Source organism: Tympanuchus pallidicinctus, unplaced genomic scaffold (assembly GCF_026119805.1).
Source record: "Tympanuchus pallidicinctus isolate F22 unplaced genomic scaffold, pur_lepc_1.0 scaffold1, whole genome shotgun sequence".
NCBI lineage: Eukaryota > Metazoa > Chordata > Aves > Galliformes > Phasianidae > Tympanuchus > Tympanuchus pallidicinctus.
The window spans coordinates 76109848-76133745 of NW_026294618.1; the positions used below are offsets into that span (position 1 = coordinate 76109848).

Consider the following 23898-nt stretch of genomic DNA (forward strand, 5'->3'; position numbering starts at 1 on the left):
TTTTGGCAGAACAAAAGGGCATTGCAAAGAAGTTCAGAAAGGTGCTGGCATTCAAAACATTTTACAGTCAACTCTGAAACCATAACATGTGCACATAACCTTCAGAGGCTTGAGCAGAAGGATATGAAAATGTCCACTGTGTTTCTCTCCCAGAGACAAGCAGATCCTATCTTTCCTTATATAAGTAGAGAATAGGGAGCATTGTTACCCCACGTGTGCTCCCTGTGGCATTTTATGCACAGCAGGGCAGGCTGGTGTCCCCAGGGCAACAACCAGCCCCACTGAGAAACTCTGTGTGGGGAGAGATGTCTCTCCTCTTCATCATAGTTAACATCATCCATTGCTTGCTAGTTTAAAGCACGTGCAACCACCCTGCTCCCCCAAAACACCAAGGGGTGGTGCAGAAGGATGACACACTCTATTCCTGCCCGCAGCCCTTGACAGAGGATGGAATTACTCTGGCAAAGTGTTGGGCACCCCAAGACGTGCTGAGTTTGGCTGATGCCAAGGCACTGGACCTGCATGGCCTACACCCCCCTGCCTGCAAATAGTCCCCACTAGGACCTATCACCACTGAATATCTGGACCTGGTCAACCAGCAGTAACAGTCTAACTGGTGAGGATATTTAAATCCTATTAACAAAATGGGCCTTCTATCAACTTTCCTTTGATATGGATGGGATAAGTTTGTGCAGTAGGACTTTGCAGTGGGGCAAAGTTAAACCTAGGTCAAATATTGAGCCAAGGGTGACAGGAACTCAGTAGAGAGCGGGTGAAGACATTTTAGACCCAGTTTCCTAAGGCCACTCTGCTGCAGGATATGAGGACAACTAGCAACAGCAGCAAAACAGAGAGGGTTTGCCCAGAAGAAGGAAGCCAAGGTGAGCAGGGCTGTGTAAGAAATGTCACAGAGGCTCATTTCTGTAAACAGTAAATTACAGACCATCACAACTCTGTGCTTTACATAAATTTTATTGTGTTTCAGAGAAAATTGCATACAGCCCATCAGGTTGCTCTAGCAGCTTATAATACGTTTAGTATGTGGTCCAGTCTTTTTTTTTTTTTTTTCCCCAGCCATTCAGCATAATTCTTAGCAGGATTTTGTGCTGTGAAGGGTAACTAAAACTATCAGCGTTTTCTGAAACATCTGTTCCTATTAAGGTTGATGACATTTTTTTCTGGAAAATTCCTAACTATATTCTAAAATTATATATAAAAAAATACTGTGTCCTTGTGGAAATTCAATAATATCTGTGTATCATTTCCTAATACGAGTATCTGAAAATGTTCCTCTTAGACAAAATGTACTGCCAGTGTTTGAGAATGTTTTCTTCAACCCAGAGCTTTTTGTTTTCATTGTTTCTGTTGTTATACATCACCATTTCAAGTTGTTTTGTTTTTTTTTTAATGAATAAAAATTGAGTGTGTTTGAGTGAACAAATTGTTATTTTGAAAAGACCTCTGAATTTGCCAGAAGGGAAAAACTTCTAATGCTGCTGCAATTATTTTAATGACATACATTTAAAAAAAAAAGAATTCTGGTGAGTAAATATTAATCATCTAGCAGTGAGAAGGGTATTACTCAAGGAAGTAAAGCAGACATTGTGGCAGCTCAAGATGCTTGCGCATCGACATACTTCATGCTACCTCTGTGCCACAACACACTGCTCCCAGCCTCATGCCCACAAGTGTCCTCTTGTTGCACTGTGGCTCTGGGAGCTAACTTTGCTTCTAGATGAAAAATAAAGGGTAGTTACTTTCTTGACAAAGGAGATTGCCACGAGGGCATACCTGCTACAGCAAGAGGCAGGAAGAAGCAGGGGTGCAGAAGGGCTATAGATTGGAGTGACCCAAGACTTTCTCTTAAGTCGTGGGCTTACTTTCTCCTTTTCTGCACTGTATTTTAGCCAGTGTTTTTTTCTACAATGTCAGTGGAGTCATACTAGTCAGATTCATTTTCCACAGGTAGAACTCCACAGACAAGCAAGTATTTGGGAAGTCCCTCTACCCAAAACTGTCTGCAATTTCCCCTGTATTTAAAAACAAGAACTTCAGTTCTGTACGAACTTCTTGCCTGTTACAACCCCAGGTTATCATCTGTACCATTATTTATAGTCAGACCTAAATTTAAAACTAGGAATTGGAAAAAGCCCTATAAAAATAGGATACAGGATCCATATCCAAGTAATTAAAAAACAAAAGGAATCAAAGCTTTCCTTGATTTTGGGTAGTCTGTAAATGTCTTGAGATAGTACCTGAAAGAGAACAAACAAAAGAATGAAAGCGCGTACGAGCAAGAAAACTGCACAGTTTCAATACAGCTCAGCTGAAGCACCCTAAAATGCCTCCAGTCTACCTTGCTTTGCGACCTCTCTGTGTTACTCTGTGAAAGAACATTCCCGAGAGATTTACACTGCTATTTAATTCGGGAATTCAGCGCACAGGAGCACGTCTATCCCAAAGCACTGCAAGGAAGCCTCAGGAGAAGATGTGTTTACCAGGCTCAGTGACAGGATGTCTTAATATGGAAGGAGCAGTGACATAAGCAGAGCTACTTAAATGACCATCAGTCCCATTTAACAATTTTTCCAGCGCACTGCTGTACTTTCATCCAGTTGCAAACAGGCTAACATGCTTCTTGTACGTAGCATTAAATTTCAGTTTTCTTTTGGATTCCAGCCCTGTCCCTCCCTGGCATTTCGCAAAATGTGTTCCATGAGCAAGAGGCAGGAAACTGTTTAAGTTTTGATACCTGTGATGGTGGTAAGCACGGGGCCCAATGCAGCAAAGAGTGAAAAAGGCAAAGGTGAAGGCTGGCAGAGACCAGGTAGCGATGGCAAAACCAAACCATTCCACAATTTCTCCAAAGTAGTTGGCTCCAGAAACATAAGTGAACAGCCCCCCTGAAATGAAAGACAAAATATGCAATTTTTATATGTCATCTTATGCACATGGAATTTTTCTTTCCTTAAGGTCAGCAACTGAATACTCTACCTTTTTATTCAGAAACCATATGAGAAACTTAAAATGACTTCCCCGAAGCCAAGAGAAACTACAAAGAAGGATACTGTACAAGAGTCAGAGGTTATTCTAACCAAGAAGTTATTGGCACCTTCACAATTGTTTATTTCCATTTGGAAATGGAAAGACTTAAGAAAGCCATTATTAGAATTACATGAACCTCATTTATTAACACCTCCGCTACCTCTAGGGAATACAAAATCTGGATCTCAGTTCTGTATTTTAGCTAATCACAGCAAGAGGAAGGCAGGCGTTGAAAGTGAAAAACGGGGCAGAGGCAGTGATGATTGAGGAGATACAAGCATCCAAAGCAAGCCAGCAGGAGTCAGCACCAAAACTGGAGTGTCCTGGATCCCCATCCATGTTTCTCTACAGAAATGGGCATTTCCAGGTTCATAGCTCTGACCTACATCCTGTCTTTCTCACTAAGACAAAAACATACCTTGAGGAATCTTGTAAGTTACTTCCCCAGGTTTTCTCAGCTGGCGCAGCAGGAGATCACTGTGAATGTTGATTCCCATTCCCAGAAGAAATAAGAGGAGGCCTTTGAAAGAGAAACAGGAAATGGATTAGAAAGATAGCTTCTGGTTTGCCCCATTATCCCTGCACAAGGAATACTACAACGTGCAAGGTTTACCTTTGGAGAAGGCAGATATGAGGCCCAATGTGATGTGGGTGAATGCTTTTTCTCTAGTCAAAAGATGCATAGCTACTGAAAATGTTACAGATCCCCAGAAATATGAGTGAATGATGATAAGGTAAACTTGTATCTCTGTGTCAGCTATGAGATCACCTATTCTGGAGAGCTTCAGTGTGAACACCATCTCTGCACATTAAGATGACTCCCCTGAGCAGACTGTTCTGTCAGGCTGAGCAGAACACTTTCAGCTAATGTGAGAAAAAGCCAATTTTTTCACCTGGCCATTGTCATCAAACAGCATAGAATCATAGAACAGCTTGGGTTGGAAGGGACGTTAAAGATCTTTCATTCACAACTCCCAGGCATGGGCAGGGCTGCCCCTCACCAGCTCATGCTGCCCAGGGCCCCATCTAACCTGGCCTTGAGTGCATCCAGGGATGGGCATCACAGCTTCTCTAGGCAGCAGTGCCAAAGCCTCACTGCCCTCTGAGTAAAAAATGTCTTCCTAACACCTAATATAAACCTCTTTAAATTTAAATTAATTTAATTTTAACTTAATTTGATGAAATTTTAATTTAAAACCCCCCTTGTCCTATCACTGTCAGATCAAGTAAAAAGTCAGCCTCTCTCCTGTTTGTAAGCTGCCTTATTGCACTGGATAGCCATAGTGAGGTGCCCCCAAGGCCTTCTGTTCTCCAGGATGAACAAGCACAGTGTCTTCAGCTTGCTTTTGCGGGAGATATTCTCCAGCCCTCTGACCATCTTTGTGGTAGTCACTGAACATCAAAAGGGAGGGAAAAATAATGTGTGCAGAGATACGTGCATGTTCCAAATCCAAATCAAGATTCTATTTTCATGAAGGATGTGGAGTAGATAGCTTCCAAGAAGCCATCATAAAAAGAAAGACTGAAATGTCAAGAAAAATCTCTGCACACAGGTCTGTAGTTGCTCATCAGGCTTTCTGCCATCATGTTCCAGTATACCTGTATGCCCTATTCTCAGCCAAAGAACAGTGCTTTGTAGTACTGCGTGCTACCAGCTGCAGCAGCAGATGTGAGGATAGTCTGCTGCTCCCAGTTCTTTTCTACTGCCTATGGGAAGCCTCTGTGCTCCTTCTTGGGTCCCACAAGTGGGTACATTAACGATCTAGAAAATCAGTCATTCAAGAGAGGCCAGGGGGAGCCTGAGCAGCAGCTATGTATTCACAGTCCCCAGAGATATCAGGTAGCTAAGTATTGGATGGGCCAGGTAGAGTTGGGAGAAGGAGGGGCCAGGGATGGAAGGGAAAAGCTGTGAAAAGAGAAACTCAACACAAACTTATCCAGCACATCATCAGTACAAGGAGAGGAACGTTAAACCCAGAGCTGCTCAGTCCACTAAAAGTCAGGCCGTTTGGACAGAGCTGTGGGCATGAACATGGAGCAACCACTCACTTGATGAAGGCTGCTGACAGTTTCTGGCCAGAGAGATTCATTGAGCAGATTCCATTTAGCTGAGGAACTAGATTGAGGAACTCTGCAGGTGACATGCCCTACATTTCATGCCACATTAGACACTGAGAAAACCATATCTGACAGCGATTGGGAAGGCAGGAATCAAGTAGAGGTGGTGTGTGCTAAGTGGCAGAGCAAAAAACAAAGATCTTGTAAAACCTCAGCACTCCCAGTAGTAACAGAAAGTTGGGAAGAAGTTGTAGAAGATGAATACGTTGTTTTAACTTGAAGTCTTAAGGACCACCACTACTGTTTTCCCATTAGTTCTTTGTTCTCATCACATGTGTATATATATATATATATTTACTGTCAAAATTAAATAATGCAGTGTGTTCTTTGATGGCTGTAGAGCTGTTTCTACACAGTGTCCAGGGTTTTTAAGATGGGATGTTGTGAGTTAAGACTGAACTTTTATCCACTGCTTTTAAGAGTATGGAATGTACCTTGGTTATTTTGTACTTGCTGTATGCAAAACATTTCTTCTTACCTCCCTGTTCAATTTTATTTCTGTGTCTGTATTTAAAAACCATCCTCTGCACAGCACCAACTGTGTAATGCACCTAGCTGCCCTTGCTCTGTTATTCTCTTTGGGCTTTTACAGGGTGAAATTCAGCTAGGCTATTAAATTACAGAACATAAGGGAACATTATTAACATACAACCAGACCACGCATGATCTCTAATCTGCCCATGTGCCCTAGAACAAGAAAAAAGAACCCTTTGTCTCTAAAGCCCCATTTATGCTGGGGCTTTGTGCTCTGTCAGTCAGAATGGCTGCATTGAGTGCACACCTCCCTGGTCGAGAGAAAAAGCCACAGATTACCCCTGCACAGGGCCACTGTTTGGTGGACATCTGGCTGAGCAATTGCACATTCCTGCTCAAGTGGCACCAGAAAAGCAAGGTTGGTGAGTTGAGACTGTGCTCCAATACCCTACTTCATAATCCTTCAGTGGTGACTTCCTAGCAAGAATAAATGTCACCACACATTCAGTTGTTTTATCTGGGCCAGCAGGCAGCTTTCATGCCGATTTCCATCACGACTGATCTGACTCACATGTTCAGTGAAGATTAGGATGTAATTCAAAGCAGTGACAAATTGCTTGGAGATTAGATCTCGGGAATCCTGCAGCTGTAATTACCTGATGTAAATCGGATGTCGGTGCACCAATCGGTTGGGTATTCAGCACAGTAGATCAGGTAGTACCCCTGGAGGAAGCCATTATAGATACAGAATAGCGTGCCAAAGAAAAGCAATTGCAGCGGGAAAGGCCTGCCTCTAGTGAAGAAGGGGTAAATAAACGTCCTAAGGTAGATAAGAAAACAAAGTCAGCACATTTCACGATAACAGCGTATTTGTAATTTCTCTGCTGCAGGAAGAAAAACCTTAACAAAACACAAAATATGAAAAACTCAGTAAACATTAAGAAATGGAAAACTGTAAGAAAGCAAGACCAACAACAAATGGGAATCAAGAAAAATACTACCCATACCACATTTTTCTGGTCCTTTGAGATGGAACACAGGAAGCTGGAAATCTCACCCAGAATTGCTGTGGCTTCAAGAATGTCTCTCTGCCTTCCTTTTCCCTTGCTGGTAGCAGGAGGAACTTGAACCACAAACAGCACATTCATACTAGGATCTTGGCTGCCTTTTGCTACAGAGAGGGGCAGTGCCAACTGCAATACCAGAAGAGCCACAAACACTGTGCAGGAGCTTGTGTATGGAGGAGATGTTCCTGACTGCTCTCAGTGCTGGCCATGCCCCTTCACCAATGCTTAATCACGGGTTCAGGCCTGTTACTCACAAAGGGAGATTTGGAGAAAATAAATTGTACAGAAGAGAGAAAAAACCACTGTGAAAGGAGTTTACACAGTGGATTTGAGTGAGATTCTTCATCAAAAACAGGTATGCATGTGAACCTTTCAATTCCTCTAGCTGAGGTGGTCAGAAGTTCCTGCCTCGGCTTCAACCATTCCTAACATGAGGAGACATTTCTCAGCTTCCAGAATATGCTGTGGCAGTATAAGGCTACAAGCCCCTTCAAAGATGGCTCACCCAGCAGTGCAAGGAAGGAAAAACCACACGGTCTATCTAACATGAATGCCATGTGTGCAGGACAGAAGAAAGTTGCATGCACAATCTCAGGGGATGTCAACTATTTATTTAATTAGTAGAGGGAACGAAATCCTGGCATCAGTGAAATTCTACCTCATAGCACTTCTGAAATTCCATGTCAGAATTTCATTGAAGAATCCACGTTGTGAAGCAATTTTTCCAGGGAAATCTGCTTCAATAAATCTGGAGGTCAGACTCAGTTCTTTGTATCTGGAGGTCAGACTCAGTTCTTTGTATCTGAACAGTGCCAGAAGGTTCTGTTTTAATACAACACTTGTCAATTTGAACTACGGGCACACAGACTATTCCTGGTGGGTTTTGATAAAGCAACTGAAATAAAATGAAGGCGTTTGATAGGATTAAATAGTACACGGAAGAGTTTGCATCACTGCAGAGATTATTTTGCAATGTGCAAATCAGAAGAGGATCAGAGGCCACCACTTTAGAGGAGCAGATCAAAAATTGGCCTTTTGGATTTAGACCTATGACAGATTTGACCTTTTTCTTCCCATGCAATATTGATGATTAATCCTTTTGTCCTTTATCATCTTTACTGGCCAAACGCACTGCATCTGACTAAACCATTGCCAGCAGTTTCCTTTAAAATGGATGAATAATAAATTATTCATCTTTCCTGTCATTTCTTATCCAGACTAGCACGTTTCAAAGAGAAAATGATATGTAATTGCATCAAATTTCTGCTTACATGGAGTATACCAGCTCTCTTGAAAACTGCAGAGTCTCTCACCCCAACTGAGAGAAAAACCACATGCAGAACATCCTACTTCCACGTTCCTCCAAAGATCTCTGGAGGAATTTTTAGTCACTACAGTTTAAGAAATATAGGAAGAAGGATATACACTGACAAGCTCATAGTCTAGCTATATAAGACAATTGTAAACCTTTCGTGTCAGGTTCATTTCTGAGTATTCTATCTAAAGCAAAGTTCTCAATTTATAATCACTGAGCTACTTGTGACCCACTTAGAAAATTCATTCAACTTGAAGCCCGTTCACAAGAACACCCTATTTTTGCAGTCTCTTAGGAGCAGGTTCAGGACTGAATGAAGGCTTCTTGTAGGAGCACTCATCTTTCCTGGGGAAGGGATGCAGGCACAAATCTGATCAAGGGATGGGAGGAGGAATGAGGAAACTCTGAGACAGACAGCACCTTGTCTGAGTTTCAGGAGCCCTTGAGTAAAAGAGTGATGGAGAAAGGGATGCCTGGGCAGCAATGACTGAGTAAAAGACAGCAGAAATGGGAAAGGATTCAGAGTGGTAAAATAAGAAGAAACCTGGAAGAGATTTCCATTCTGCATCACTGGAGCTGCTGAATTAAGAGCAGAGATTAAAGTTAAAAAAATAACACTGAATATGAGAAAATAATCTGTTTGGGGGAGCTGAATAACTGTGTTCTCATGATACTGAAAGGAAGCAAGTTCAAATGTAATTAATAAACATACTTAATACAATACACAAACAACACTGGAAGAAGGGAGATAGCCACAGATTATAAATAAAGGCAAGTCCTTTAATAAAGAGGAGAAAAAGTCTAAGGCTTTGGAATACATATTCATTCTCGTAATTCAGGGGATAAATCACATTCCAATTCAAAGAGGCAGAAGGCAGCATCTCCCTTGGATGGCTGACCACTATTTACTGCACTTTCTTTTGAAAGACTTTTGCCAAGGCAGGCACTGTGACAGACCTCTACTCTAACCCAGCGAGGTACCTTCAGGGCTTCATTGCGGCTCACACCTCATCTAAGAGAAATAGACAAAGAGAACAAGTTCAAAAGGATGGAGTTAACTCCCCAGAATAGAAAAGTATTGAACACCAGCAAAGCTACGAGCAAAGCTCCAGAGTGAAAATATCCCAGGAAGGCTGACACCATGGACTGCAGTTAAAGAGGTTAAGCAACAGCACTCAACTTCCCAGCCACACAGCCTAATGCAGAGTTCAGGTTGAATTCTCGGTGCTGGATCAGAAAAGCTCAGCTGCTTACAACTGCATGTGAATGAAGTGAGATTATAGCAAGAAATCTACAATAATTTGCAAAACCACACGTGTCTGATGTGAGTGCCTAAAAACAAAATGCTGCTCCTACATTGCTATCAATTACTGATGGAAAAGAAAAAAGAAAAAAAAGATCCATTTGGCTGCAGAAAGATCTAAGGAATCTGGGCAACATAATGCCAAATTCCAGCACTACAAAAGCCTGAAGTCAGTCATTCTGGCAATCCATTACTAGCCAGATGCCCACAATTGTTACAAATTTTAGGTATGCTACATGGTTAGCATAGTGAGAAGGCTATATACAGCATAGGAATGAAAGCAAGTTCTTTTTGCATAGTTACATGCATGAACTATTAGATTTGCTATACTTAATAAAATACATATCGTTGAAAAAAAAAAAAAGAAAGCAAAAGAACAGGACCTAATAATGGGGATTTGTTTTTAATTGGTGAGGAAGGATCGGGTCGTCTTGACTCCAACGAACAAATCTTTACTGTTGTAAATCCATTACAACAGCAACCAGGTTTCAAAAGCATTTTGAAAGCTGATATACAAATTATTTCCTTGCTTCTCTTGTCTTCCAGTATTTCTGAAGCCATCACTGGAAAAATCTGGTATCTTCCAGTGATTAACAGCATCTTAGAACCAACAAAGGATATTTCTTCCTTTTCACAGTTCAAAAAAGGCACTGAATTGTGAAAAATGCTGAACCATTGTGGTCTTTCCTACTGGCAAGTCCCACATTTCAATTACTACACATTTTCTAAAAGGAAGCCAAGAACAAAGTTCTTGGGCTTGGTGCACTAGCAGGCTGCACCGGCAAGTCACAGTCAGTCAGCAAGCTACAGCTAGTATACAGTTAAGGTAATATATTTGTTTCTCAAAGGTTTCCATTTTGAAGCACAAAATACTGTTTTCAAAATATTCTGCCCTTTAATAACTTACAATCAATGAATATACAGATGATATAGCATATCCAGGAGTTTGGCTGATGTAACTATTATACTACAGTAGAAAAAAAGGGCACTCACCCTATCCTGGGCTCACATGATAAACTCCAGTGGAACAAATCTGCAGAAGAGATCCTTCCCTGCTGGCAGTCAGCTCTTCAATGGGTCTAGGAGAGGTGCAGCCAGGCTCCACCCCCTTCCAGCAGCACAGGTGAATTGCCTTCACCTGTGCTCCCGTGGCTGACTCATGGCTCACCTCAGGTGATCCATCAGAGGTTCAGGCCATGATTCAGCAGCCCAATACAATAACCAAAGGATACTACCAAAGGTGGAGCTAATATAGCAAAGGAACTATTGCTTGAGTACAGATGACTCCTGGAATCAAGACTGGCCCAACTGGACATGTGGTTTGGTCACAGAGACTATACAGCGAAGTACCAAAGTCTACAACCTATGACAAGATGAATATTTGTTTAAAAAGTCTAATGCTTTTGTTTGTAATAGCCTCCTTGCCTGGGAAAAATAAAATAATAATAAAAAAATAGTCTTTTTTTAATATGTTTGTGGCTGGCACGCTTCTGGGTGATACTGAGCACACCAAGAGTGAGAAATAGATTTAACAACAATCCTGAAATACTGGTTTTGTGTTTTTAGGAATCAGTTTAGTTCAGTGAAGACAATGGCAAAGAACAACTCTTGGGCACATCTGACAAAACATAAAAGATTAGCTGGAGAACTGGCTGGATGGAGGAAGGAGCGCTGGTAGGTAGCAAGCTTAGCGTGACCTGGGAGTGTCAGGGCATGTTAAAAAAGCAAATGTTAAAATGTGATGTAAAAACTGAAGTGCTAATGGAGGCACCCAAATTAGTTCCTCTTTGTATGGAGCTAGTAGAAACTTAGATTGTATGCAGCTGAACCCTGCACTTCATAAGAGATACAGGCAAAGCCCAGAGAAAACAGCTGTGATCTGGGAAGTGTGACCCTTGTAGAAAGACCGGAGGCCTCAAGGTTGTTTAACGCGGCTAATAAAAAACCTGTAGAAGACATTATAGCAAAGTACAATTGTATAAAACTTTACTGCAAAGAAGGAAATACGAGCTGGAGGGTTTGAGGAACCTTCTATCACTGTTTTTAAGGATGGGCTACACAAGCAGCCATCAGGAACAATCCTTAGACTGATTGTCTTTCTTAATTCTCCGTAATTTGTTCTGCAATTGCAATTCCGGATTGTCACAGTCTTGATCATTATGGGGCACTGGAGCTCATGCAGGCCTTTCCTGTCCTAATGTCATCTGTACAGGCCAAAGCACTGAGAATAAAATTCAAGGAACTGAGAATGGGAACTTGGAGCTGTCTTGGTGAGAGGGGGAGACACTGACAGAGAGCTGGGGAGCAGCGATGAGATCTGGAATTAGCTGAGCAAAAGAAACCACAGCACAAACAAAACCTTTTGCCCAGGCTGCAGCCTGAACTCAATGCCCGGCCAGTTACCCCAGCTGAAACTCTAACTAATCTTGGTCCAGATTTAAAATTGTGTGAGTGGTGGAGGACAGGACTAGGGTCAGCGTGACAAGATGTGGTTGTACCCAACCACAATATTTCATGCTTTTCTCTACTAATTGGTGGCATCTAAAGGACAGCAGTACTTAAAGATTACGAGAATGTCTGTTATTTTATCTAAGCGATGGCGTGTCAAAGGCTTAGCCAGCCAAACCATATATTTCAGCAAGGTATCTCCCTCTTTTCTTCTCCAAAAATAACCACTTGATATTTATGAAGATAAATCACTTTGTTCCTATTGCTAAACTATGGTTGTCTGCCAAAAGAATGAAACATGTGCCAGAGTAACTTGACCAGACACTATTCTGTGCACTTCAAAAAGCTCACTGCTCCTCTGGAGCAGAGTTCAAAGTGTTCACAGAAGCTCAGCGTATGAGCAGAACAAAAGGACACATCTGTATGAAAAAATGGTACAAAATCGAAGGATGCACAAAACTGTGCTCTTACAACTGCACTTATGAGAGAAAACTTAATTATTTTCTACAAGCAGTCCACCTGGGGCTGAGAAACAGCCAAAGAAAGTTAGACATTTAGTCAGCTAACATCTCCAAAGCTACACGCTGGTCAGGCTGTCTCCTACCAACATGCACTAGGCTTCATACCTGTTCAGAAAACAGAAATGCAAGATACACTGAAAGCAGTCTTCAAGATACCCATAAAGATTTTTTTCCACTCCAGTAATTCTCTCTTTGTTCTCTTTTATGCCTAAATTCTTGATCTTTCTCCATTTTGCTCTTCTAGCCTTCCTGAATTTGTCCTTTCTTTGTCCTTCTTTAGATTCTTTGCTTCCTTTATGGTTCCTCAGGTTTTCTTGTTCACCTAGTTAATGTTTTTATCTCTTGTTACCCAACAACTTCACTGTCTCTCTTTCATTGTAGTTCTTTCTTGTTTGCCCCTCTCCCTTTGCAGTTATGGCTGAGTATTTTTATCAACAAAAAGTTTTTTCCTGAGCATCCAAACAGGTCTTTGTCTCCTCTACAACGGATTTTCCAGATCCTATGGTAGGAAGTGACTCCACAGTGACACGGAGTTCACGTAGTTTATATTGACTTGTACATGAAAATGCATTGTGCTGTATTAGAGGGCTGCTCTGAAAGTAATGCCACATATTTTACTATTTTGGCCTACAATTTCAGAGGTGGGATGTTGGTGGCAAGACAGCAGAGCTCTATCTTTCCCCCCAGTATTCCACTACATGTTGTTGCTGTGTGACAGATGGCAGCAGGGGGCAGTCTAACAGAATGGCAGCTGACATGGAAGTCTGTATGAAGCAGAGGTATGTTATTGAATTTCCCCATGCAGAAAAAAATTGCACTCACTGACATTCACTGGCACTTGCTGAATGTTTCTGGAGACCAAATAGTGGATGGTGCATTTCAACTGTGGTGGCAATGATGTGAAAGATAAGCCACATTCCAGACAGTCATGCAGATCTTTACAAGGGCAGCATGCAGGCTCTCGTTCATTGCTGGTAGCTACTGATAGTGACTATGCTGAAAAACAGCATTTTGTAGCTGAGGATTTACTCTATCAAATAGTTTAATTATGCTCTTTGTATCTGTTGTAGTTTCCATGGAAATAAATTGGAGGCATGGCTACATATTTAACTCTGAATTTTGTTGGCTTTGCACAGCCTCTGTAGGTCACTATAAACTACAAAACCCTTTCATAACCAGGACATATAACAGCACTGATCTATGCAGCTGCTGCAGTAGGGACTGTCCAGTATTTCCAGTAGCAGCACCAGGCACCTGTGGGTATCAGGGGAGGTGAGGGCCTCCTGGTTTCCTCTCTGCCTGTCCTAAATGCCATGTGATTGGCTTGTGTGGTATCTGGTGGAGAAGGTTTTCTAGTTTCCATCTTTAGCTGGGGAGACTGTCCACTCTGTCCACTACGAGCACATGCTCAGGGGTAGCAGGCTTACTGCTCCCATCTGTGGAGAGCAGGCCCCAGCAGCTGTGTCTGGCACAGGAGATCACAGAGCAGGACAGATTTTTGGGGACTATGAGAGACTGAGATACAGACCTAAGGGTATGAGTGCACAGGATGACAGAGCTTCTACCTGAGAGTCTCAATCCCGAGTGAGGAGACTTGGTACATTTGGGTTGTTTATTCAGCTACATTAAGCAGTTTGAGACTGTGAGCTACATGTTGCTGTAAAAAAAAACCAAACAGTGAGAAAACTGAGGTCATAATCTAATGCAGTGTTTCTCTAGCTCTGTTTTACAGATGCGCCTGTCAAAAACAGTTTAAGGCCCTACCTTTGCTGAGAATGCTTCTGTCTTTCACCATGCAGCAGGATAATGGTAGAAGGATTTCTGACCATTTCACCACAGCCCACAGGATTCAAAAGTGCAGAACTGGGTCATCTTCCTTATTTCTTACTATGCAAGGGAATGCTCTGAGAAACTGAAAGATTCAGAATTAAACTTCTGTGGCAGTTTAGACTTGTCACTTGTTAGAAAATTCTTCTTCATAACCATAATGACCAGAAATATATTTTTTTCCAGGTTCGGAGCCTAGTGCTTTCTTGAAAAATAAGATTTCAAGCCTTTTTAGCAGACTTGTTCTCTGCACATATTCGAAAATACAATTAGTTGAACAATAACAGCATTTCAAATAATTTTTCATCTTTGACAGCTTTGCGCAGTCAGCTTAGTTAAAACAAATGTCTTGGGATAGTCTGATTAAAAACATGAAGCTTCATTCCACTTTTCAGACCAAACTTCATCCTCAGCTGAATCTCTACTTCAAACTATTTCAAAAACAGCGAAGATGAGTTTGATTTATGAGGGAAAACAAAAATTCAGAGACCCAAATATATCATCATGATGACAAAGCAGGAAAGAACTTGAACTCTTGGGGCCCATGCTGCATCTGAAGAACTGTAAGTATAAAATTATTAGTGTAATCATTTTTGCCAATAGACTATAGAAGTTGAAAATGGAAAACACAAGCAAAAAGCATGAAACTCCAACTTGCATGTCTAAAAATTAAGAAAGTTTTTGAAGTGTCCTAAAGTCCCAGATTTGCACAGGCTTGCATACTGGGTCTTGAGGATTACTGAGCACGTTCAATTTAATTAATTTTAAATACCTCTATTTATTGGCAGTATCCTGCCATTGTAAGTCAGAATCTCAAACGTATGTTTCTAACAGCAGTTCAATCTGAGTGATTTCTACAGCTGTTACACAGAAAGTCATTCTATTTCCAAAATGGTAAAAAAATTATTATCATTTCTAAATCCTTAGGTTCATATCTTGAAGAACATTGGTTGAAATGTCTAAATCCAAAGTGCTTCTGAACCCATACGACCTCTGGCCATCCATGAGGAACAGAATCGGAAACGGCCAGGTCACGTCCCGAGTTTGCACTTACATTAAAATGATCAGAAGACTTAATATCCTCTAATATCCTGTAATAAAAAGAGCTACCGTAGGCTCTCTCTGATTCACAGTCATCTTTGCTTTCTCCCAAAATACTTATTACATGAGATTTCCTAGCAAGATTTCCTAGCACATAAAATTGCTATGTGAAGAACTCGTTACACAGAAAGTATCAGTGTTAGTGTCCTTTGCTCCCCAGGTTTACACAGATACTTCCCTCTCATATCTCCTCTTCCCTTCCATGCATCACATCCACACATTTTTAAAGACAAAGACTCCACCACCTACTTGGGCTGCCCATTCCAACGCCTAACCACTCCTCAAGTGAAGAAATTCTTCCTAATGTCTAAACTTCCCCTGACACAACTTGAGGCCACTGTCTTGTCTCTCAGTTGTCGTCTGAGAAAAGAGACAAGAACCCTCTTCCATGCAGCCTTCTTTGTAGAGAGTTGCAGAGCCATAGAGAGCAATGAGGTCTCCACTCTGCCTCGTTTTCTCTGGAACAAACAGCTCCAGTTCCCCCAGCTGCTCCTCATAACTCTTTTGTTCTTATCAACATCCATCCCATGGGTGTCCAACCTTTTGGCTTGCCTAGGCCGCACTGAGTGAATAGGAATTGTTTGGGGCTGTATAGATATATTTCTCTGAAAGTAATGCCTTTTGTTTATTTCCATGGAAAATACAACAGATACAAAGAACAAAGTAACGCTATTTAGGAGAGCAAATTCTCAGCTACAAAACACTATTTTTCAACATAGTTGCCACCATTAGCTGTGCATTTTTGCCACTGACAAACTAGAGCTTGCATGCTGCACAGGCTGCAGTGAGCTCTCAAGGTGTTTCTCAGAGATTTTTAATGAAATTTTACTCTTCCTGCACTTTATCCTTGGCAATCATTGTTCAAAATGTGCATAATGCAAAAAAAAATCCTGATGGCATGAACAAGAAGTGACTGAGATTATTTCTATTTCGAAGGAGATACCAAGAACATAAGTTACATCAGTGGGCGTCCAACAGATGCAGTTTCTGGAATGTGGCTATGATTATAATGGAAATACTACAAAGTTAGCTTCATAGATTTTTATTTTCACCTTATTTCACCAAAAACTAGGAAAGAACCTAAGTATATAGGCTTTTCAGTGCACAGAGGGACTTGAGAAAAATTCCTTTTGTCAAATTATATTTACTGGCTCATTAAAAAAGCATTACCTTCCCTCATAAAGACTGTCTCTTTTATGATATGAAATCAGAAAAATAGATTTGTGGACCTTGAAACAGTAAAGTCTTCAACAAATGCCTTGCTGCGTGTATGGAATGAATCTTAGCTCCTTTCCCTTGCATTTTATTTCTGACTTAAAAGAGCAGCCCTAATAAGGGAAAACCACTGACATCCCATAATCAAAATTTCCTTGTTTGGTAGAAACAATGTCATTTTAAAGTAAAAACATTTACTGAAATGCCTGTATATACTTTAGTCTTTTTTTTTTTTCTTTTTTCTTCTCTGTCTTAGTTCAGCTCTTCTCATTTCAACAGCAGGGATCTGGTAATGGACCGAACAAAGGAAAAGCTTCTGCAGCTTGCTCTGTGCGTGCCATACTTCCTTTCCAGAGGACAGAGCAGACCCTAAGTATATGGAGCTTAGGGCAGTGGACTGGCGCAAAACAGCAAACATCACCTGGAATGCAGGGCAGCACATAGGAGTACAAAACCTTGAACAACCAGGTACAGTAATTAGGCCTTAGTAACACAGTGGGAATGGTGGGCATGAGAGGAAATAGAAGGCAAGAGGATGGCACACAGTGGAACCCATCTGGGAAGAAAACGTTGGTTATAAATACAGAACCATAGCAGTTTGCAAAGCTGCATGGTAATGACAAAACAGCACAGAACAACCCGCATCATGTACAGATGTACTGAATAACGAGAGTGTCATCTTGAAAAGACGTGAAGACAGATAAAAGTCTGACTTTCCTCCACCTATTTTCTTCCATTCCAAGGGATATAAGGAAAATTTATTTTGGCACACTTCTGGCTGGGCAACAACCGCAGGTGTCTGTAATGTGAGGCCATTTTCCAGTGGAAAAAGAACATATAAATGAGCTTATTTGTACTAACAGCAAGGAAGGCAATCAGCTGGTGCTCTACTATGAGGGACTAACCAGGAGAGTATTTAGTAATGCTAGAGGAGACTGCAATGAAGCAAACTCAGTGCTAGCACTGGATGTGTGAACACTTTACACTTCTGTGGCAAACCATGCAAAGAGATTTTTTGGTTGACTACTTATGCAGGAACCTTACTGCAAACAGCAGTGAATCTAGTATTTTCACTCACAAGAAGAAATAGGATATAGTTGGCATTACTGGAACTCACTGAGATGAACTGCAAAAAGTTAAACTCATGGACTGGGCAGGAGAGAGTGCATGAAAATGGTAGAGTGACCTTATGAACCAGTACAAAACACTTTCCCTGATTTTTTTAAGGGAGATCTTGATTTGTAGAAAACCAAGTACAGGCACACCAAATGGGTAATCTACAATCAAAGCGGGATGGGGATCCAGCTGTCTCTGAAAGAGTGGCCTCTTAGTGCCTTTCAGTCTGACTTGAGTGCACTTCAAAAAGCAAATCTGTTTTTTCTGCACTCGCAGAGGAAAACATTCTGTAGCTCAGAGAGACAAGACTTTCCCCTTACTACTGAAGGTGACATCTCTTGTCCCTCTCTGTCTTTCTCACTTTGTATCCAATTCTGGTTCTAAGAGAAGTGCAGTGCTAAGCTCTATACGGCATTCCATCGTGATGCCATCCTCTCATCCCCTCATTTCCTGTTTCCCCACTCGGTTCTTGAAGCGGGGCTGCAAAACGGAAACGCAGCCAACAGGCTTCCTCCCGCCACCTGAGGGCTGCAGCTGCTCTTCCCGCACAGCCCCTTGGCGAACTACGTTTCAAACCAAATCCTTCATAAGTCACTGACGCCGAACAGTTCCTGTACGCTCATCGTTTCATCTGCTTTCCCCAGAGACCGCCGCAGATGGCGGACTTGGCATTTACTGCTCTTCTCACTTTCTCCCTCCTTTCCTCTGCCTCCCCGTGCGAAAACGAAGCCGTGAGCTTACCTAAACCAGATGTGATAACGTTCCGATTTTTAATGCAGTTTGCTTTAGCGCCACGGGGCCATTTGGATTCGATTAAATTCCCACCACGCCGCGGTAGTCAAGAACGCATCGAGGGAGCCGAGGAGCTGGCTCACCGAGGCCGGCAGGCAAAGAGGAGGGGAGCGATGTGGGATTCCCCTGGCAGACGCAGCCTGGCCCCGGCCCTTTCCGAAGCCGCACGGCGCGCTCCTTTTCCCGCCCGCCAAGAAGAGGGCGGCTGCAGCCTAGCGGCGGCAGAGGGAACGGGCAGGGCCGGCGGAGCTCACTTCTGTTTAGAAACGGTTCCTCCGAACGTCGCGGCTACGGGACACCGCGTGCAAAAGCGGGACGCCCTCATTACGCCGGCTTAAGGCTGGTCCTAAATTTGTGAAAGGGTAACTTTATCCTGACAGACTGCGTGCCTGACCGAGTAGCGCCTGTCAGGCGGGGTAATGTCCGCTCGCTGCAGCTGGCACCGGGACACCAGATAAATCACCTCAATCCTTCACAAACGCCCTACCGTGTGCAGTAGCCGATTCATCAGAAATAGGATACGTGCTCCTGTACTATCTGGATCACACAAGTGCAAGGCGGAGGACCTGACAGCTCTGTAGCAAGCAGGCTGAAAAATGATCTGATTTCGGTGTGAATGTTATCAGGCTCAGAAAATACAGTGGGATGCTACGGGGTGCTTTGAATTAGCGCAGAGGAACAAACAGTAAGCATCATTAGGAGGAAATCAAGGGGAGTCAAATTCAAGCACATTTTAAACGCGTCAAGTGACAGCGGAAGAATTCACAAGACTGAATTACCAGAGAAAACAGCAGATTCTCTGTAGAATAGAGGATGGATTTTCTGTCTTCTGGGCTCTCAGACCGAGACTGGGAGGGACTCAAGTATCTGCTTCAGACAAACCCGAGTTCCTGAGGCAGCACAGCCGGGCTGGTGGACAGAAAGGCAGAACAGCCAGCTCAGTGGCCCTGAAAAATCTCTGCTACTATAATAGCCTGTGATATTCTGTAATATTCCTTCTGTAATATCCTTCTGTTTGACACTGCCCTTCCATCGGCACGTTAGGTGTAAGAGAGCTGACAAAATTAGGAACGATAAGAGCTTCCCTGCAGAGAATAAGATGTCACTAAAATATGTAATGATAGATGAAGAAACTTTTCTCTGTATAAAGGGGGCTATTTTCATACAAACATAAAGTAATGCTGAAATGCAAATGACAGGCAGTGGGTAGGAAAAGTAGGAATAGCTTAGCGGGACATACTTATAACTAAAAGCAGAAACATCATTATTCACATCACGGTTTTAAAGTCAAAAGAACTGCAATAGGCTACCTCTACTGAGCTAATATAATTTTATTATTGACCAATTGTATATTTTACTATAATCAGGAAAGTATCTAAAACCTGTTTGCTTATTTCTAGTAAAGATAATCGCTTGAAAAAATATAAAGATGGACAGTGGCTGTTATATCAAAGTGCTGAACCTCTTCTCAAATACCCCGGCAAAATGCCCTAAGCCAGAAAAACTCCTCGTTTTCTCTTTTTCTTGCTCTTCTACATAACAGTGGAGCACTGATACATAACACAGCATTTCAAATATTGATCGGTTTGAAAGCATCTCGGAAATGGTTTGCTGTAAAGAATAACACCAGAGTAACACACAATATTAGAAGCAAAATAGGTTGTTGAATAGACTTGGCTAAATAAGAGTTTTTACTTTTACAAGGGAATAAGTATTCCCTGGCCGCAGGTGAGAAGAGCCCCTAAATTATTTGAGAAAGAAAACGTAGGAAAACACGGGGCTTCTGCCCAAGCCCCGCAGCAACAACAGCAAGCAGAACCTGGCTGAGAGATGGGCGCTTAGCGGTAGGGCAGCATGTCTTTCACGTGCCTGGTGGTGCTCACCTACCTCTGCTTGTGAAACAGCCAGAAGCATACGAGCACAGTGCATTAAACTAGATGTGCAACACACCTATTTCTGGGAGCACATCGTGCCTGCCACCGGTAGCATCCTCCAGCTGGTTTAGCACAGCAACAAAACGATGACGGCGGTGATAGTTAATACATCTGTCAAATATTTTAGCACTTGAAACCATTTTTTTCCCTCTGGTTTAAATGCATTTCCTACAGCCAATATTTGTTTGTTTCCATCCCTCACTGCCTGTGGAGACACCGCAGTCAGACTTTCAGTGCTAAGATCGCGGGTGGATAGCAAAGAATCATTTATGGAGCATTATTCCTTGCATGATTTTTAATTCTCGGTAGGAAAAGAAAGAAAAATATAGAAATACGACTTAGGATTAAAAAAAGAAGAAGAAGAAGAACCTGCAGAGAAAGGTTTTGCTGCAGAAACTCCGCACCCTGCCGTGCAGAGAGACGCGGGGAAGTCGCCGCTTGTGAGAAGGCCGTTTTCTCGTGAGCGGGAAATCAGTGATGCGCCACGGCAGACGAAAGAGCGAGGGCAGGTAAAGCCGGCCCTGCTCCGTGCTGCAGAAGGGCCCATCGCCGCGCTGCGCTGAGCGCGCTTCGGAGCCGCGTCCCGTCACCTGCAGAACCCGACGGCAACCGCGGGGCTGTGCCGCGCTGCCCGCGCTGCCACCGACGGAGCGGTCGCGGCTTTGCTCTTTGATGACAAGAACAAAGCTTGACGGCATTCACCGACATTCGCACGACGGAATTTCTGACGTATAACATGCACTGCATTTTACAGACCGGGAGAAACCGCCGCTGCGATGCCGCTCCAGGCCAGAGGGACCGCAGCGGCCGTTCTCCCCTCGGGGCCGCCCCACGCGCGTCCCGCCCGCACCGAGGGCTTCGCACGCTCCTCTGCGTAACGTTTGCTTTCGTTTCGTTCCAAACTTCGCTCCGGCATAGCGAAACCTCTCTCTCTGCTGAAAAGCGCGGAGAGCATCGCCTCCTCGCCGAGCACCGGCTCCTTCCCGGCGGCGCCCGCTCCGCCGCGCCCACCGCACGCCGCCCTCTGCCCCTGCGGACGGGCAGGTGCTCGCAGCCTCCAGCGGAGCGCCCGGCGGTACCTGTAGAAGTAGTGCCAGCAGAAGAGGCAGCAGAGCAGGCGGCAGCCCAGCGGCTCGAGACGGGGCGGGCTGCGCAGCGCCAGCAGCAGCGCGGGCACGAGGAAGGAGGGCAGCTCCTGCACGAACCAGGCGCAGCGCGCCGGCAGCCGGCCCCGCGGACGGCACAGCCGCTCCTCGTGCTTGCCGTAACGGGACGGCACCCGCAGGTAGAGCGAGAGCTGCAGCAACGCCAGGGCTCCCAGCAGCGAGCTGAGCGCGAGCACCAGGCTGGGGAAGCACTGCATGCTGAGCGCGGGGCACCGAGGCGAGCGGCCGTCGAGCGGTGCCGGCCCCGGTCTTTTTAGAGCGGCGGCGGTCACCCCGCCCCGCCGAGCTGCCTCCCATCGTCCGGGCCCGTCAGAGGGCGCAGCCCCTCGCTTCGAGGCGTCCCGGGGGAGCTGCCCGCCGCCGGCCTTGACGCCGTCCTCGGGGAGCGGGGTGCTAGCGGACAGCTACGGAGCAACGAGTGGGTAGCGGCTCCCGCTCACACGGTCGGTTTAAGCGTGAGCTTTGGAAGTCGAGCTCCCGCAGAAGGGCCGGAACATCAAACCGCACAGGCACGGCGGCTCGAGACCGTGAATTCCAGTTGCATCCGTGTCGTTGTGAAGAAAGCTCTTGGATGCAGCTCAGCAAAAGGATGGACGCCGTGCAAACTACCGGAGAAGCCATCCTCGTGGACCAGTAGTGGTACTGGCTGCGGTTATGTGCTAACATGGGGTGCGAGAGGCTTAGCTTCAGCCTGTTTCAGGAGGTGCTGGAGAATGTGGCGCTTGCTATCTCTCACCTGTATGTAAAAAGAAAGCTGCTCTGGAGCACAGCTGTGCAGATGTACTAACCATAAAACAGAAATGAATCCATAGTAAAACAGTTGGACATGAGGACGTAGCACTCATAATACACAAGTTTCAGGGTGTTCTACTTCAAGGAATTTCTTTAGAGCAACAAAATCGTGAAGGGTCTGGAGCACAAGTCTTATGAAGAGCAGCTGAGGGAACTGGGATTGTTCACTCTGGAGAAGAGGAGGCTCGGGGGAGACCTTATCGCTCTGTGCAATTACCTGAAAGTGAATCATCCTCTTCTCCTAGATGACAGTCAAATGACGAGAGGTAATGACCTTACGTTGCACCAGGGGAGGTTCAGGTTGGATATTAGGAAAAACTCAGAAAGTGGTGAGGCAGTGGTACAGGCTGCCCACAGAGGTGGTGGAGTCATCATCCCTGGAGGTGCTCAGAAACTGTGTGGATGTGACACTTAGGGATATGGTTAGTGGACATGGTTGAGATAAGTTGGTGGTTGGACTAGATAATCTGAGATGTCTTTTCCAACTATATTGATTCTATGGATCTATGAATCTAAATGACCTCTGGTCTGATTCCATAGACTGAAGGCATGTTAGCAAGAGAGAAACACATTATGTATACTCATGGAGTGTATCTTCTGGCTCAGTTTGATAAAAAATGAACAAACAAACAAACAAACAAAAAAACCCGGAACACAAAACAGTGATGCACCTTGAGGCTGCTCATGAAGCAAATCAAAGCTCTGTAGTAGTTGGGTATATTTGTGGAATTCACTTCAAAAGTATGCTCTGGATTCAAGCTAAAAATGATGGGGAGACAGAGACAGTGTAAAGACCAGAGGTCACTGTGCTGGTGGCTTCAGGCAGTCCTCTAATTTTGGTTGGATGGATTCAGACTGGGTGAGCCTGATCCTCATTTATGTTGGAAGACATCGGAGTGGGAATTCATCTGAAGTTTAGAAAGTGAGCTAGTTAGATAGAAACTTTCTCCAATTCACACAGAAAAGATTAATTTCATCCTAAGTTGGAATGAAACATCAAATGTATCATAACCTAGAAAACCTATTTCTTATCAGAGATCTAAAGCCTTCCTATGGACAGATGTTCTCCTAGGTGAAGGTCCAGAGTGTTTATATTCATTGTTTGAAATAAATTGAATGAGTATCCATCCTATTCAACTGCTGAACAGGATTTCCCCAGCAATTCCTTCTTGACTAAGTTCCGCTTCAGGGATTATGATGAGAAGGTGAAAGCAGTTCTGCAGGAGCATTCTGTGTATAGATCAGTGGGTTCTGAGAAGGCAAGGTACACTGCTGAAAGAGTGTGTGTTGTATAGCATCATTAAAACTGAATTTTAAAATGAAGTTTATTTTTTCTACAGGTGCCTATAGAGATGCTGGTTTCACCAGTCCAACGGAGTACCAGGTGGTGAAGAATCTGCCCTGAAATGATCTTAAGCCAACACAATCACAATATAAAAGGTACTTCATGCAGTTCAGACTCCTCTTCTAGTGAATTGCTGATATTTAGAATGCTCTCTATGTCTTGGCAGTAAAAATTTCACTGGAAATATTTTTTGAAAAAACATGGGAAAATGTACATTCTTAGCCCTGTTGCTTATCTGATAAGACTTCAGAACTCTTGGCTTCTATTTTATTAATATTCTTTTTAATTTAAGGGAAAAGCCCAAATCTTCTGAAGAATT

The 23898-nt window shown here is 43.6% G+C and overlaps 1 protein-coding gene across 2 annotated transcripts; it reads right to left on the reverse strand.

Moving 5' to 3' along the window:
• Positions 1-956: 956 nt before the first annotated feature.
• Positions 957-22606, reverse strand: SRD5A2 (steroid 5 alpha-reductase 2). Of its 2 annotated transcripts, none has more exons than XM_052673386.1 (6): positions 22590-22606; positions 21356-21640; positions 6294-6457; positions 3464-3565; positions 2753-2903; positions 957-2255 (listed from the first exon to the last, which is right to left on the reverse strand). In XM_052673386.1, the coding sequence occupies exons 1-6, from the start codon at positions 22604-22606 to the stop codon at positions 2189-2191; spliced, it is 786 nt and encodes a 261-aa protein (XP_052529346.1). In that variant the 3' UTR covers positions 957-2188. The 2 variants fall into 2 exon arrangements, with proteins under 2 accessions (XP_052529346.1, XP_052529355.1); XM_052673395.1 differs by lacking the exons at positions 21356-21640; positions 22590-22606 and adding exons at positions 14056-14203; positions 18292-18655.
• Between the last annotated feature and the right edge of the window lie 1292 nt (positions 22607-23898).